The following is a 16148-nucleotide window of genomic DNA, read 5'->3' as shown; positions in this document are numbered from 1 at the left end:
GGCTAAGAAGAGCCTGAGACCAGGGCTCTTCTTAATAGGCCCACCAGGGCTGCATCTCTTGGTGGCATCACCACCTAAAGCGGAGGACCTTCTCCGGGATGCGAGAGGGCCAGCCATGGGGCACGGGGCTCAGTGGTCTCGGTTGGTACAGCAGACAGCTTTTACTAGAGAATGGCCGTTAGGCTGGGTCCAGATGTACTCACCATTGCTTTTAGTTCACGAGGAGCTGACATTGACTGCGCCTAAGAGGCTGTAAAGGCTCGTACAAGGTGGTGTGTCACATGATGCTCAAATCCTTCTTAATACCCTCTTGCTTTCTGTCTCGGAGAAATGATGGCCATTACCTTCCAATCTTAGTCGCAACCAGATGGTCGGCGATGTCTTCGGGATGGTATTCTTCTCCTCTATGTCCTACTTCTGTTCATCTCTGGCCCATTCACCCTCCTGGTTGTACGTAAACGCTGCAGATTAATGTGCCCCGTGATTCCCCTTTGTTCCATGCAAATCCTTAGACCAATCATGTGCTTCCTGAAGGCTTGAAAGGTTTGGTAATTTGTAGGCAGTGATATAATACCTACACTGAGATGTACCGAAAAAAAAAAATCGCTCCCCTGAGGAATAATTGTAGGCCTTTATTTTGGTGAGCAGAAAGAGTTGGCCTATCGTTGTCTGTTTCTCTTCCGGAGAACCGGAGCCAAGAACAGTTATGTTCTGTTCCGTGAGTCCTGACATCAAATCTATTATAATCTAATATCAGTCAATGTTTTGGAGATCCGTTCCGGTTGAACGAGTCGACCCGCCCGACCTGTGAACCGCCATTTATCCCGGCTCGGCTCCAAACAAAAAAAAAAGATTTTTTTGCTATCGCAATCTCTTCGATGCCCATTTCGCACTCTATTAATACCTTGAAGTCTTGCCCCGACGCAGAGAAGAAAATTTTTTTCGTTCCCAATCGCTTAAGCTTGCTGGGAGATTTGGGGATTCATTTAGAAGAGAACCTCACATGCACTGCAGATGAGAAATATCTGGAATCAGTCCGGTTGAATCGCGGTCAACTTGCCGTTGAACCGGTGAACCGTGACCCTGCCACCGAAACGGGTTAAGCCGGCTCGACGGCTACAGAGTCAGGTATACAGAGACTCTCTCCAATAAAACAGAGCCCCCCCCCTCTCTCTCTCTCACCGCAAATCCAAAAGAGACAGGATGGAGACCCCCTTGGAGTCCACACGTACACAGTAATATTTCCCACCTCTCGCGGCCTCCCCTTTCTCACCCTATGCCAACCCTACTCCCTCCAATCCTTTCTAGCACCAAATCACATCTCGTCACCCTCCCTTATCTTAATAAACTCTTCCTGCTAACTAGCTTCTACTTAACCTGCTCCAAGTTTCTCCCTCCTTCCTCCGAATCTTTTTTCCTTTCCATTCCTTATCATCCCTCGTTCCCAATGATACCAAAACTAGTACTTGCTTCTGCTTCTCCTTCTACTTTTCTCCTATTCATTTTTCTTGCTCTCTGCCAACCCTTAATCTCCCTCTCCTCGACGACAGTAACGGCTACCAGCAATGCCTCTGCCGGTGCTAGTACGGGAGGAAAGCCAAAACCCTTTATTTTACCTCTGAGAACCCAAAAGGTCTCATCTTTGGCCCTCCCCGGGCCTCGCAACAAGCTCCTATTCCACCACAACGTGAGCCTCACCGTCTCCCTCTCCGTTGGAACGCCGCCCCAGAACGTCTCCATGGTGCTCGACACCGGCAGCGAGCTCTGCTGGCTCCTCTGCAACGCCACCGCTGGCGGCCCCTCCTTCCACCCCCGCGCCTCCTCCTCCTACGCTCCTGTCCGGTGCTCCTCCGCCACCTGCCGCGACGGCACCCGCGACCTTCCGATCCCGGCCTCCTGCGACCACGCCACCTCCCTCTGCCACGTGTCCCTCTCCTACGCCGACGCCTCCACCTCCGAGGGCACCCTCGCCGCCGACTCCTTCCGCCTTGGCCAGTCCACTCGTCTGTCCACCATCTTCGGCTGCATGGCCTCCGCCTATTCCTCGACCTCCGGGGGCGACGGCTCCACCACCGCCGGTCTGCTGGGCATGAACAGGGGATCCCTCTCCTTCGTCACCCAGACCGCCATCCAGCGGTTCTCTTACTGCATCGCCGGTGGAGCCGCCACGGGGGTCCTCCTCCTCGGCGACGCCCCGCCTCCCTTTCTCATGCCCCTCCACTACACCCCGCTCGTCCAGATCTCACTGCCGCTCCCCTACTTCGACCGCGTGGCCTACACCGTCCAGCTGGACGGCATCCGCGTGGCAGCCGTCCTCCTCCCCATCCCCAAATCCGTGCTCGTCCCCGACCACACCGGCGCCGGCCAGACCATGGTGGATTCCGGCACCCAGTTCACCTTCCTCCTGGGCGCCGCCTACGACGCCTTGAAAGCCGAATTCTTGAGGCAGACGAAGGGCGTCCTGACCGTCCTGAACGAGCCGGACTTCGTGTTCCAGGGGGCGTTCGACCTGTGCTTCCGGATCCCGGCGGGGGCTGCGCCGCCGTCGTGGCGGCTGCCGGCGGTGACGCTGATGTTCCGCGGGGGTGCGGAGGTGAGGGTGGCGGGCGAGCGGCTGCTGTACCGGGCGGCCGGAGAGGCGCGGGGGCGGGACGCGGTGTGGTGCTTTACCTTCGGGAACTCGGATCTGGTGCCCCTGTCGGCGTACGTGATTGGGCACCACCACCAGCAGGATGTGTGGGTGGACTACGACCTCCGCAACTCCAGGGTGGGCTTCGCGCCCGTTCACTGCGCCCAGGCCGCCCAGCGCCTCTGATGGGTTGGGCCGCCCTATCGGCCCATCCTTTTTGATCTCGAATACAGAATACTGTGTACGTGTAATTAATTTGTATATTGTCGCGTCCGGTTTGGTCCTTGCATTTACCCATTTGTTGTGCCTCTGATCGTCACCATTTTATCTTACAAAAGATGAAAGGGATGCTATGTTACTAAAGAAATGATTTAAAACAAAAAAAAAGAAAACCACCCAGGATAAAAAAATGAGAACAGAGATGGTGTTTAAAGCTATCCATATGTCCGGATAAAATTATTTGTATCTTTTTCTATGATATCTATCTAATTAGCTGAATAATAATCTTATGTTATGTTATCCATACACTGCTAGCTATAATTTCCTATATCTATCCACAAGAGATCTAATTGAATCAATTACTAGATGCAATTTGAACTGATGACTTGTTCTTGTAGTTCTTGTTCCATCTTCCCCTTAATCCTTTCCACAAGGGGCTTCTTGTTTTGGTTATAACTGCCTATAGGTGTCAAGGTTTTGCTATCTTTTTTTATTCTTTCCGTGACAGTAAGGGCTCGTTTGGTTCGTGGAAAATATTTTTTCTCTTAGTATATTTCTAAAAAGAGGATGCTTGAAAAAATACTTTTGACATGTTTGGTTGACCACGAAAAAGTGATAAATTTTCAGAGTGCTTATGTTTGGTTAACCATTTATTTTTTTGAAAAAGTTATTTGTAATTCACTCCAACGTAGTTTAGACCACCCCTATGTTTGAGCTTCTCGAACCAACCTTTTTTTGAGTTCGGGTTGAGCCAAGTTAATGATGGATGGAGCTTGTTTCCACCAAACTAACTGAAATAAATAGGATCATACAGGTGATTTAAGACTGTAGAAAAGTTCTGGATAATTTTGCTAAGTTAGTAAAGCATTAGCTAGAGATGTTGTTTGAAATGAATTGAGGGCCAATATATGAGATAAAAAAGAGAGAGAGAAAAAAAAAGAGAGGGGGGGGGGGGGGGGGGGGGGGGGGGAGCGGAAAATACTTCCAATATTCATAAAATTATAAAAATATGTTAAAACAAAATTTATTTCGTGTTAACAATAAAAAATTTAGAAAGATATTTAATAATCAAAATTCAAAAAATCAACATAAATATGGTTAGCGCAAATTTCCAATCAAAGTTACCGGACTTGGACATAGTTAGCATATTTCGCGGTATAATTTTTCTCCACAACTAATACTCGTTATTACATGGTTCTATTGTTTCACAGTTTGTAAAGTTTTACGGACTATTGTTCATCCTATTGTCGGAGCTGTTAATTACCGGGGAGCTTAGACGCCTCCGCGTGGACAGGGAACGCGTCGGCTTTCCCTTCTCTCCTCGCCCTCGTGTCCTCCTCCCTTTCAAGGCAAGAAGAGACGCTGCTCTCTCCTTCTCGCTTTAAAAAGCGAAGACAAAGAAAGAAGAGATCAATTCACTCTGCGAGCGATCGATCCGTTCCTGTCAAGAAAAACAAGCAAACTGCTCTTCGATCGTCGGGTAAGTCCAGTCCTCTCTAGATCTCTTCGAATTTCGACTCTTAAGTACCTAGATTTGATTCGAACGCTTCTAGGGTTTCTTTTAGAAAGATTTTCGAACTTTTCCGAACCCTTTTTCTTCTTTTAACAATCGTTTTGGGGCAATACCGTCGAATCGCCGGAAGATTCTTGAACGTTGATCTCTGGAGATCATAGCGCGGCAATTTAACCCGAGAATTCCGAGAAAAATCAATTTTTTGAATGGCATCGTCTTGTGTCAAGCCTTCTGGACCCGAATATTCTGAGGAAATTTACTGAAATTGCTTCTTTTTTCTCGATAGGCGCTGTCGTTTTCACAGTCGGGAAAGGGGGCGGTGTGTTAATTAGAGACGAAGGCATTGCTCGTGAAGGCGGCTGTTAGCATCTGGAATCATGAGTTTTGTTTTCCGGGGAAGCAGGGCAGACATTGGGAGTGGATTCCCCGGGTTCATCCCGGAGAGGCGCGCTGCGGTATGCCACTTCACATAACTTTTTCTTTGCACCGTAAATCCTTCCGTTTTCGTAACCTGGAGTATCGTAATTTCTGGCTGATTTTTCGTCTCAATCTCAGCGTATGCATCCGGTTGGTCGGCCTGTTAATACCAACTCCATGGCTTTTCTCGTCACCGGTATCGAGTTGGCTTCTTTCACTAATGGAGTTTGAATGCTTTTGGTTAATATTTTAATCTAATGGCTCTGTCTGATTTCATCTACGCTGCCATTCTTGCAGTTCTTTTGCTGTTCATGATATTGAATTCACATCAGATGTCACCAAACTTTCTGGTATTTTTTTTTTCAATCATGGCATACGCTTTTGTATGAGTCTACATGACTTTTTGTATGCGACTGAAGAAATTTTCTTTCGGGGTGTATTGTTGCTGTAGCTTTGGCTAGTGTTGGGTGTGTTTCTCATGGCCACCAGCCTTAGGATGTATGCCACATGCCAGCAACTTCAAGCCCAAGCCCAAGCTCATGCTGCAGCTGCCGGTGGATTGCTTGGGCACACTGAGTTGCGTCTCCATGTGCCATCATCCATAGCCTTTGCGACAAGAGGGCGATTGCAAAGCCTTAGGCTCCAACTTGCTCTTCTTGACCGGGAGTTTGATGATTTAGGTATGGCTTAATTTTGTTTTCGGTTTCTTGATTAAAGATGCTTGCTGGTATGCTGGATGAAGCTCCTTGGCTTGGGCAGTGCTAGCTGTTTTTGTTTTTAATATTTTGGTTGTTTGGAAGACTTTTTGCATGCTAAGCACCGGAATTCATCATCTTACAGATTATGATGCTCTGAGAGCGCTAGATGCTGATAATGCTCCTGATGCTCCTTCTATGAGCGAGGAAGAAATTAATGCTCTTCCTGTGCACAAGTACAAAGCTCGGTTGCATAAGGGTTCTTCATCAAGCCGACAGAGGCAAGAAATGATACTTTATCTCAATGTTTTTGCACCTTGATTTTTTTTTTCGCTCTTCAAGTTGTCTGTCTTTGGTGTGACCTACTGAAAGTAAAGTAATTCAAAAGAAAATTTTGATTTTTAAGTATTTTTTTTGTTGAGCAGTGATGGGTCATCGCCACAACAGGCATCATCATCTTCTGCATCTGTAACTGAGGTTAGTCATTTTCTGCCATGTCTATATTTTTTAAAACATAATTCTGCCATGTCTATATTGTCATTTATTTGATATATAGAGATCCAGATGAGGACTTCACCTTCTGATATGTAACTCACCATTGAGCACGAAAAACAAAATCATCCTTCACTTGATGTGGATAATGATATTAACTGCATACATGAGTTATAATAATTCTTCTTTAACTTGGATGAGTGTTCCTCTTGCAAGATAGATTTTCCCTTCTTTCTTGTGAAATCACCTGCAGTAATATCTATTGTAAACAACTGGAGCATTTTTTATTTGTTCTGCTGTCAACTCGAGCTGGAAGTCATCAAAAGATATTCTTGTTTGGGGGTTTTGTGAGTATTCATGCGTTGTGGGGTATTTCATGGAGGATTGTGTGAGTTTCAGGAACATAAGATCAGTTAACATGTTCTGGGAAATGGTTGCAGCCACTGGGTGAGGAAAGATTTATGAGGAAATTCTTGTATAGCAGAAGGGGTGATGGATGGGGCTTGGAGAGTATCTCTAGGCAAGAGCTTTGCAAAATAAAGATTGCGATATCAATCCGGGTTCTTGAGAAAGTGACCAAAAATTTGGAGAGCATGGAGGAATGCTTGGTCATGGAGGAGGGAAATAATAAATAAGTTGGATATCAGGAATTGGTAGCACTCTTCTTGGTGAGGCTGAGAGAATTCCAAAACAGTTGATAGGGTTGGTGAAACACTTGGTCATAGAATAATATTATCTTTCTTTCAGTGATGTGATTTCCGACACCCAGTTGTTTCTGTCAGTTCTTGCTTTTTGGGCCTTTGCATTTCTACAAAGATTATAACTTTGATGATAATGAAAAAGTAATAGCATTCTCTTAGTGATATCATTTGAGGCCTCTTGTCAGTCGGAGGTTGGTAACTTCAATGCTAGCTTTTTGGGCCACTGCCTTCTGGCTTCTAGTTCAAGTTTTTGTGTCAGTTGGCAAAGGCAAACCTGTCTTTATCTTTGTCATATCTAAGCCACTAATTCTGTTGAACCCTCTTTGTGTAAATCTTCTAAATTTTTAGTTTTTGCCTCTTTATCTGCCAATTCATTTTGAACTTTTTATATGTGGTCAACAGAACAGTACATATCATAGCCTTATGATTAATAACCATTGCCTGGAAATGCCTTTTTCTTAAAATTGTACTGCACTGCATAAGAAATTGCCTTCGGTTGGATCATTGATGCTATTGTGCTTCTCCAAAGAATCAAGTCTTGCCTGTAAGAGAAATTTACTCTTGTTTTGAACCCTCAAAAAGGGAAAGGAAAAGGGTTCTGATAAGACATGAGTTTATCTGAATTACCTGTAATTATCCTGCTTAGTCATTTATAGTCATAATATACACCACTTAATCAATTATAGTCACAATATGCATTATTTTAATGTCTTTTGCCTTTGTCTTAGCTAGCCTTTTCCAACTATTTAGGGTCAAATTTATGGATCTTCATTCATCATTTGGATCATTTCATAGTTATTGATATGTTTAATAATATACGTTATACAAGAGTTATAATTAAATAATATTTATTTTAGACATTCTTTATAATAAGTTAATAGAGATCTCTAAGATCACTATAATATATAGTCATTGATGTAGCATGATACATAGGTACATATATTTGTATGCTTTTAATTAATTAATAATTGAAGGTTTGCAAGCTTTGAAAGTGAGGAAAAATGGGTTACAAAAGATAAATTTTGGAAAGATGGTTGTTATAATAGTTTTTGAGAGGGCATGTTATGTTGTACATATTAATAACAGGTTTTTTAATGGTGGTCACAATTTGTTTGTTGTCTTACTATAATGGTTGTTATATGACTAGAAAAATGGCTATTGTTTTATATTTTCAGTTCTTTTAGTAAATAAAATATTTTTTTGAAACTTTTTTTGGCTAAATTTGTACTAAGTTTTCATCTAAAAAGTTTGTACCATGTAAGAAAAATAATTAAATTTTTATTTGAGTGAATAGGGATTTGAACAATGCCTTATTTTTTTGATTATTGCTCATTAGTTTTTGATATGATGTTGTTTTAGTGGTTGTTATTATAGCCACTATATTAGTAGTAGTTGTGGTGGCATCCAATGTAATGTAACAATACAATTATTGAAATCTTGGTGCAAAACTGCTAATATAAAGACAATTAAAATAGGAGCCTTTATAGAAAGGAAAATGATAGGAGAAGAAATGCTAATAAATATTGGTGAAATAGGCATAACTTAAGAGAGGAAGTAGCTCCTTGAAAAGTATAGGTAAAGTACTCTTAAAATGCAAGGAAAAAGAAATAAGTAAAATAAGCAAAGAAAAATGATAATCTACTTGAGGGGTAGCAAAATCACATCACCTGGACCAAGGTTCTCCATTTCGGTATTGGATCCTGTACTGGTGCCACACTAACACAGTGTCGGTAGGTGCGGTACAGATTTTTTTGGCGTACCGAGTGTCGCTATGCTATCCGTATCGGATATCGGTACCAAACCAGTACGGTATGATACGTCCCGTACTGTCCAGTTCAGGCCGGTACGGCATATCTGGACACCTGTGGAGACAAAGACATGCTGCCCCCCCCCCCCCCCCCCCCCCCCCCCCCCCCTCTCTCAACACAATATGCATATAGAATGTGGAAAGAAATTGACCGTCTGAGTGAGCTAGTAAACGGGTCCCAATAAAGCTTTGTTGCCATTTGCCCATATGAAGGGGCCTACCATTGTCCATTTATCAATAGCTGCTGGGCAGCGGAGGCGAGAATTGAAGCCGTTTGACCAGCAGCTTTTAAATAGGGTATTAGATAGAATTACTTCAGCTCTTGAAGTTCTACTACATCGATTAACTTCGACTCCTTAAAACTTATCAATTTAGATATCAGGAATACATAAGTTGAAATTTATCTATTGAACAGTGCATTTTCTCCTAGTAATGTCCATTCTAATCTCTATCACTATTGCCAAGCAGAAGAAGCAGGACAGTGTCAAAGCAGATGGGAGTATGAAAACCTCAGAAGATGAACTGACGTGCACTGTTTGCTTGGAGCAAGTTAATACGGGAGAACTGATAAGAAGTTTACCGTGCTTGCATCAGGTAATTGATATGGCATTTCAAGTATTGATACTTCTGAACTTTCTGTTGTTTTTTTAATCTAAAACTCTAGTGAAACTATGTAAATTCAAAATTTTCGTCACTCCTGGACCTACAAGGAGATCTATACTTTGTCTAAATTCAAGCTATCCTGCCCATATTTTTTAGTGCTATATGCATCATGATTTTACTCATGCTTTACTGTCAATTAGAGTGTCTGCTAAAGTACTGTACTTTTTGTTGCAGTTTCATGTGAACTGTATTGATCCATGGTTGCGCCAGCAAGGTACATGCCCTGTCTGTAAACATAGGGTGAGCTCTGGGTGGCATGAAAGTGGTGATGGTGAAATGGATGCATCTAATATGGTTTAGTACATGATATTGCGACACCTAAAAGCGTGTAGCTAAGTACGTAGCTAAGCATATGCGTGTACAAGATATGGATACACACTCGTATGAACCTATGCACGCTGTAACTAAAAGTGGCTCTGGGTTTAGTCAGTCGGTATGTGGTCTAAATATAGTTAAGGTTAGTTATGCTGTCTCATTTTTATTTTGTATTCACATCAACTGTAATAGATGAGTGCCAGGTCATTTAGTAAAAAATTCTTCTTGAGACTTTGTAGTTGCATTGTGATGGATGGATGCTGATGCGGGCAGGATCTAGTTTGTTCCCAATTTTACCTGCCTATGTTCCTTTAATTTATCTGATCAGGTCCAAGCTTGGGTTAAGAGATGTGATTTTGTCGATAATATTTAGTTACTGTGTTTGAGTTCCATGGCAGCATGCAAAACGATGTGCCAATGTCATGATCTTCTCTGGTATTTTACACTTGTGGTGAACAATATGGACCTGCTCGTCGCTGCCGGTAAAAGTGATTACTTTTTTTCGTATTATTTTTTGTCGCAACTTATAATGCTTTGCCTGCTCTGTATTATCAGACAAGCCTTGGGGCCTACTTCAAATGAACAAACTCCTTCAGAGGATGTCCCAATGCTTGAACATTTGTAACTGATAAAGAACCCCGAAATAAGCCCTTATGTTCATGTTGATGTATTATATCAGATATTTAAAGATAATTAGTTATACTAAAAGAAATTTTAGGATTGAGGTCATGGCATGGGCGAAAACCAAATATATCAAATCGGAAAAACTGGATGCCCGATCAATTTACTCATCAATGGATGCTTCCGATGGTCCAAAACTTGGGTGTCTGAATCTTTGGATGCCTAATTTGGGATGGATTATGACTCCGCGGTTCAACGTGAGAGCCCAATTTTGACTTCGAGGGATGAGTTCGTTAGGTCAATATTAATAGCATGGTAATGCCCCCAAGTTAGGCATCCTTATTATTATTATTTTCCTTTCACTCCTTTTTAGCAGGTCGGTGGCGTATCTCTAACGGTTGGCAAATAGCATGGTACCCTATTTTTTCCTGACGTCGTAATGTGTTCAAGAAGCATACACACGATCCTGTCTCGCTTCTATTAGCTGAATTTGTGAAAGAAATGAAGTGTAGGTTCGACGGAGTAGGTGTAAAGCATGCAATGATAAAGTAATTGCTTTGTAATTGCTACCGCCACATTTGCATCTTTTGCTTTCTTCTGATTTGGCAGGATGTACTCACGTTAGAGCTATATGAATTGCCGTTTTAACCAAAAAAAAAAAAAAAGTAATTGCTTAGTAGGATAAAATTATGGCCTATATGCATGGCATTCTGTTGGGTTTCTGTTGATTCAGTTGAGATCTTCTCCAATTTGGTAATGGATGGAAGAGGATCAGTATCTCTCACTCCTGGCCGCTTGTATATTATGTGATGACATGGTTGTGATTAAAAGAGGCTCTCTGCAGTCCAATCCTGAACAAGAGAGAATCCTAACTCCAACCTGGAGGACTACCTCTAGGCAATTAACTAGCTTTGATCATAGTTTATAACAGCAGCAACAATTTTGTAATAATAAAAATTTGTTACTTTAAGCGAGAAAAATAGAACCTAAACCAACTCAGTCTTCATTGTTATTGTCGAAGTCAAAAACTTTCAACTAGGAGTTACAGGAAGGGACTCTCTTGCATCAGACATCTCCCTTGTTTATGTGAAAAGAGACAGCCGCCGGTCCAAAAGTGGCCACCGTAAGTTAACCCCAGAACGAGATGGAAGGAAAAAAAAAAAAAGAACTTGATGAACTTATCAAAATAAACAAACTAAAGTCTAGCATTTGGGCAGATCCGACGGGGGCGGGGGAAGCTTCTGGTTTGGGAGGTTCCCATCCAACACCAACCACGCCATCTTCAGACCCCAACTCGTGTGCACCTCCAGGTGGCAATGCATGAACCACACACCTGCATGGGCCCACCACATCATGATCACGGAACGAAATCAGGCAAAACTTACATGCGCTAGTGCATGCGTACCATGCACATACTCACCGGGATTATCAGCCAGGAATCGGATGGCCACCCATCCTCCAGGGGGCACGCTTACCGTGTTCCTCTCGACCGGGTCCACAAGGTTAAACTTGGCCGGGTCCTTCGCCGGGTCATGGTTCCCGAACCCCTGGCCGACCACGAAGAAGTTGAAGCCATGGAGGTGCAGTGGATGGCTCTCGTTCCCCAGAATGCTGGTGTCTTGCATCACTAGCTCCACGCTAGCGTTGAATGGGAGTACCACCAACCTGGTGCCACTGGCCACCAGTGTGTTGTTGGGAGGACTCCCCGTGTAGTTGAATGGTATCAGAGGGGTGATGGGGAAGTCTGGGGTGTAGATTCCCTTCGACTGGCCGAAGAAATGGGCCTGGAGAAGGGCTGTGGCGGGCATTGAGAACGATACGTTGTTGATGGTGGCGGCAAATTTGGTCCCATTTGGCCCTTGGCATGTCTGGTTCCGGGGGCACGGGCTCGTCCCCAGCCCCACAGTGAAGAAGAAGTGCCTATCGACGGTTTGAGGAACCTTGGCCGGATATTGTGTGGTTGCCAAGCTACGCAGCTTGCTGGTGAAGCTTGCAACAAACGTTGTGTCGTTAAGAGATGGGAGGCTTGGTTTGAATAGTGGGAGCTTCTTGCTGGAGGAGGGTGATGACGAAGCATCGGAGTGTCGGTATTCGAGAATGCCGGCAGTGATTGTGTTGTCGAAGATACCTTGGCCAGTGGCATAGGGTCTTGCTAGCATTAGGAACGTAGCACCGGGGAAGCTGGGCTTAGTGCGGAGGAGGACATTGGCGGTCTGGCCAGGGGCTGTGATGAGTGTCGGTATCGAAGGGCTTCACGTACACAGCATCAACTTCAACAATGGTGAGGGTGTGATTGGCGATGCTGAAGAAGAGTTCGTCGTTTAGTGCAGCATTGATAATGCGAAGAAGGTATGTCCTCCCAGGTTTTACACTTAGCTTGAACGTATCTGTTAATTGCCACCATCATCATGTCATAGGTTACACTACCCTTAAGAGGCTTAAATAAGTATTAATATTATCACCATTCGCATTTTTCCTCGCGTACGTAGAAGCGTGATGACAGTACCTTTAGCTGAGCAATTGTACCACGGCCCTGGTAGCCCATTCATGGTATAGGCGTCAGAGACATTTGGGCCTCCACCTGTTTGAAGAGCCTGGTTAATTACAGCTTCAGTGTCGGCGTTCCACCACTCCCCTACAAGTAAAAGCAAATGCTGGTTTATTCAACTCCTGGCAAGACTTCGTCATGGAAAATTCTGAATTTAAATGGAAGACGAGACATTATACCAAAGATCACAGGGACTTCTTTGTAGGGTTTGGCGAATGGGTAGGGGACACCAAGCTTGGGGAGGATGACAATGGGCCCATAGAGGGTGGCTCTGAGCCACGATATATGGGCATGCCAGAAGAGAGTTCCCCTCTGGGCCACAATCGTGAAGTTGTAGACGTAGCTCTGGCCCGTTCGTATGGGGCACTGTGCCACGTATGCCGGCCCGTCAGCCCAACCACTTCTCAGCTGCCGAACCCCATGCCTTCACCCCACCACCATTCATTGCAAGTGCATCGATCTATATTGTTAGTGTCTCAAACATATACCGAACTACCGGGTTTATATATATATAGGAGAAGAAAGGTGGTAGATCCAGCCTGTTTTTATTTGAGAAAATGTAAATAAGAAGCAAGGACCACCTAGTATGTTGGTGCTCCAGGGAACTTCATATATTAACACAATAATCATTCTGCTATTATGTTTTGGGAGTTCCTTACGTACCAATGTATGCTGACATTGCTCTGGACATGGTTAACCACCTTAACAATGACACGGTCACCTTCTCTGGCCACGATTCTAGGCCCCGGGAACTGCCCATTGACAGTCACCATGCTCTTCGTGTGGCACAACCGTGTGACGTTGGTCATTTGGATCTGAGGAATTAAGAAATTAAAGCAATGCATGTTCAAGGATAAAAGTGATTGGAATGAACGCTACGTACACATGAGCATGCATGTCTGGAAGGATACATACATCAAATTTGTAGTGCCTGGTAATGCCAGTTTGTTGCGCGCATGAAAGCTCCGGGAAGAGAAGAAAGGTGCCGAAAGCAAAGACCAGAGCACCGGCCAGAGCTCTCGAGTGAAGAAGGAAGGCATCCATCTCACTCCCTCTTTTGCAAAGTAACTAGTTTGCTAGCTAGCTTGCTAGGAAGGCAGACCAACGGGAAAATATGTGAATAGCTAGGTTTGTGCTTAATTTGGAGCTTGCGAGGGAGTGCATATATAGAGGGAGATGACGGTTTAATATTGCGATCATGGATTAGGTGACTCCATGTTGCCACTCAATAAAGAGAGATGGAGGAGTTCCTTTCATGGGGGATGCTAGTCCAGCTTAGCTTTGGAGTGTTGCCAAAGCCAGACAAATATATTCCGAGGCTGTGAGTTTATATCCTTGCTAGTTACGGCATGTCCAAAGCTAACAATCGTGATGGTATTTTCTCTCTCCGAGAGAGAGAAACTTGCTGTTATTGTTCAGTACTGTCATTGTTGTAATTTGGTCAGGACAGAGACTCTTGGACAAATGCCTTCGTCCGCTTCATTAGCTGTTTCCTTTTAATGTGATTTCTTTCCTCTCGCTCTCTCCAATATACAACCTGTCAAAATAGTCGTGGCATGAGATCCTGCAGGTGCTGGGGCTGGTAATGGTCTTTCTTAGTCTCTATTCTCTGGTTCTTTGAGCAAGAGAAGGATGTTTGACCCAGCTCACTCATCTAAGTTATCTCTTCACCTGGCAATAGTTGGTCGGGGGCAAGAATATATACATACATCAAATTATACTTGCAACCATAAATCTTTTGTGTGCTCTTTTCAAAGTGAAGCTCATCACCAACTTCTCAGGCCTCTGGATGCTGCGTGATACCATATAAGTTACACGAGAATTTGGCATTTAAATCATGCGACCACATGAGTGTATAGTTGGTAAAAAGGCAGGACAGAGTGGATGTCAGTTTTGCACTAAAAGGATTAACTGCTTGATAAGTACACTCATTCTCTTATATGGAAGAGTTATTCCGTGATGTCATCATCGTGCTACATCAAACAATGCCTCACAATTAATGGCTGTCCCTTGTTGAAGTAAGAATGAGTGATGACAGGATGCTTGGTAAAATTTATTTATTTATTTGTAACTAATTTAGGACCAATCCACTTCCTTCATTGGAACTCACAGGCTACGTGCCGATTGACATAGTCAAATGCTAGATAGATAGATAAATAGATAGAAAGACATAGTCAATTGCACCCTCTTTTTTTTCTTTTTTTTTAACCAATTACCTACTTCTGGGTGGTAATACCTCCCTTCGCTATCAAAAGAAGAAGAAAAAAAAACGATTGCCTACTTTAAGATTAAAGAAATCTGCGTTTGTTTTCATGGCACTCTTTTTGTGGTTCCATGCTACGAAATCAACTTATGATACCTGCGAGACACCACATGAAGGAGACCACCTAAAAGAAATGTATCGTAGTGAATTAGGTTTTGGTGGCTTGGTCCTAATTTTACACGCTGTAACTTTCCCTGGGCTCTTGACCACGGTGAAAAATAGACCGGAAAAATTCACCAGCATTTGCTGTTAGTGTTGATGCTAACAATTGCCGCGGTCACCCACCAGTCGTATCATTGACGGGCCCTAACCCTATGTTCGATCGCTTTGGTTGAAGGATGTTGACCGTTTGGAACTTCGGATCAAGATATCTAATGGGAAGACCTAAAACAAATATAATGTCTCAAAAAGCCACTGAATCCGAGTCCTTGCTCGGCCATTGTTCTCAAGTCTAAACCATTCAAAATAATTGATTGACCTCTAAAATTTTCCTTCAAAATAGATTCTTAATCTACAATTACTCCTAAAGAACAGGATCGGAGCTACTTAATGATACAAACATGTTACATGTGTTTCATGGTTAAGCAAGATCTACTGCCATCAGAGGCGGCCCAATGCATTTTGGGGCCTAAGATGAACTCACTAAAGAGGCCTTTTTTTAATAATAAAAAAAATTAATAAGTATAAAATATTATAAAAATTTATTTAAAAATAATTCGTCTAACTTTTTGAGATGCAAATTACTAATCAAATTAAACTTTTGTACTCAAGATTCATGTCGAAGACTGACTAGCCAAATAGATGAAGCCAAGTTAACTAGCCGAGTAACTAAGTTACTAATTAAGCAAGCGAACTAGTCAAGTAGGCAAGTAGCCAACAAATGAACAATCAACAAGACAATAGCGTTACAAACACCAAGTGGGCCAAGGCCCAAGTCCTATGCTCTCTCTGTCTCTGGACTTTGCGTCATTATTTATGAATCGTTCCTTCTTGGATACCCAGTAAACGGACTAAGATCTTTAATATCAGAAAATCTATGGGCTCGTTTGGTTCGTGGGAACCATTTTTTCTGGTTTACATAAGTATTTTTACAGAGTGCTTATGTTTGGTTGACCATCTACTTTTCTAAAAAAGTTATATGTAATTCCTATTATACCCTTAATACAAATTAGGTCTTTAATTCCTCTTTAATGATGAAGGGCCTTTTTAGAAAAAAATAAAGATGGAGTGATTCCCGCATCATGGAAAGTAACTTTTCGATGTTT

The 16148-nt window shown here is 43.2% G+C and overlaps 2 protein-coding genes and 1 pseudogene across 3 annotated transcripts; 2 read left to right on the top strand and 1 right to left on the bottom strand.

The window, feature by feature from the left end:
* Positions 1–1214: 1214 nt before the first annotated feature.
* Positions 1215–4184, top strand: LOC103715659 (aspartic proteinase PCS1-like). 2 transcript variants are annotated; one of them, XR_005510852.1, is made up of 2 exons: positions 1217–2870; positions 4060–4184. XR_005510852.1 is itself a non-coding variant. In XM_026807916.2 (1 exon), exon 1 carries the CDS (start codon positions 1277–1279, stop codon positions 2813–2815), a length of 1539 nt encoding a protein of 512 aa, XP_026663717.1. In that variant the 5' UTR covers positions 1215–1276; the 3' UTR covers positions 2816–2926. The 2 variants fall into 2 exon arrangements, 1 of the variants encoding a protein (XP_026663717.1); XM_026807916.2 differs by lacking the exon at positions 4060–4184 and having other exon boundaries at positions 1215–2926.
* LOC120110138 (E3 ubiquitin-protein ligase SDIR1-like) lies at positions 4064–9689 on the top strand. The gene is made up of 9 exons (XM_039124083.1): positions 4064–4328; positions 4648–4816; positions 4917–4974; positions 5076–5128; positions 5230–5458; positions 5619–5754; positions 5899–5950; positions 8942–9067; positions 9311–9689. Exons 2-9 carry the CDS (start codon positions 4739–4741, stop codon positions 9434–9436), a joined length of 858 nt encoding a protein of 285 aa, XP_038980011.1. The 5' UTR covers positions 4064–4328; positions 4648–4738; the 3' UTR covers positions 9437–9689.
* Positions 9690–11095: 1406 nt separating this feature from the next.
* Positions 11096–13728, bottom strand: LOC120110068 (annotated as a pseudogene).
* Positions 13729–16148: the final 2420 nt, after the last annotated feature.

The sequence above is a fragment of the Phoenix dactylifera genome, chromosome 3 (assembly GCF_009389715.1).
Source record: "Phoenix dactylifera cultivar Barhee BC4 chromosome 3, palm_55x_up_171113_PBpolish2nd_filt_p, whole genome shotgun sequence".
NCBI lineage: Eukaryota > Viridiplantae > Streptophyta > Magnoliopsida > Arecales > Arecaceae > Phoenix > Phoenix dactylifera.
Note: the sequence above shows the minus strand (reverse complement) of the source record. Positions and strands in the feature narration are given on the sequence as shown.

Coding starts and splice junctions, on each gene's coding strand:
- LOC103715659 (XM_026807916.2), top strand. CDS start 1,277: ATGCCAACCCTACTCCCTCCAATCCTTTCTAGCACCAAATCACATCTC.
- LOC120110138 (XM_039124083.1), top strand. CDS start 4,739: ATGAGTTTTGTTTTCCGGGGAAGCAGGGCAGACATTGGGAGTGGATTC. Junction 5,129..5,229: donor AGATGTCACCAAACTTTCTG/GTATTTTTTTTT, acceptor TTGTTGCTGTAG/CTTTGGCTAGTGTTGGGTGT. Junction 5,951..8,941: donor CTTCTGCATCTGTAACTGAG/GTTAGTCATTTT, acceptor ATTGCCAAGCAG/AAGAAGCAGGACAGTGTCAA.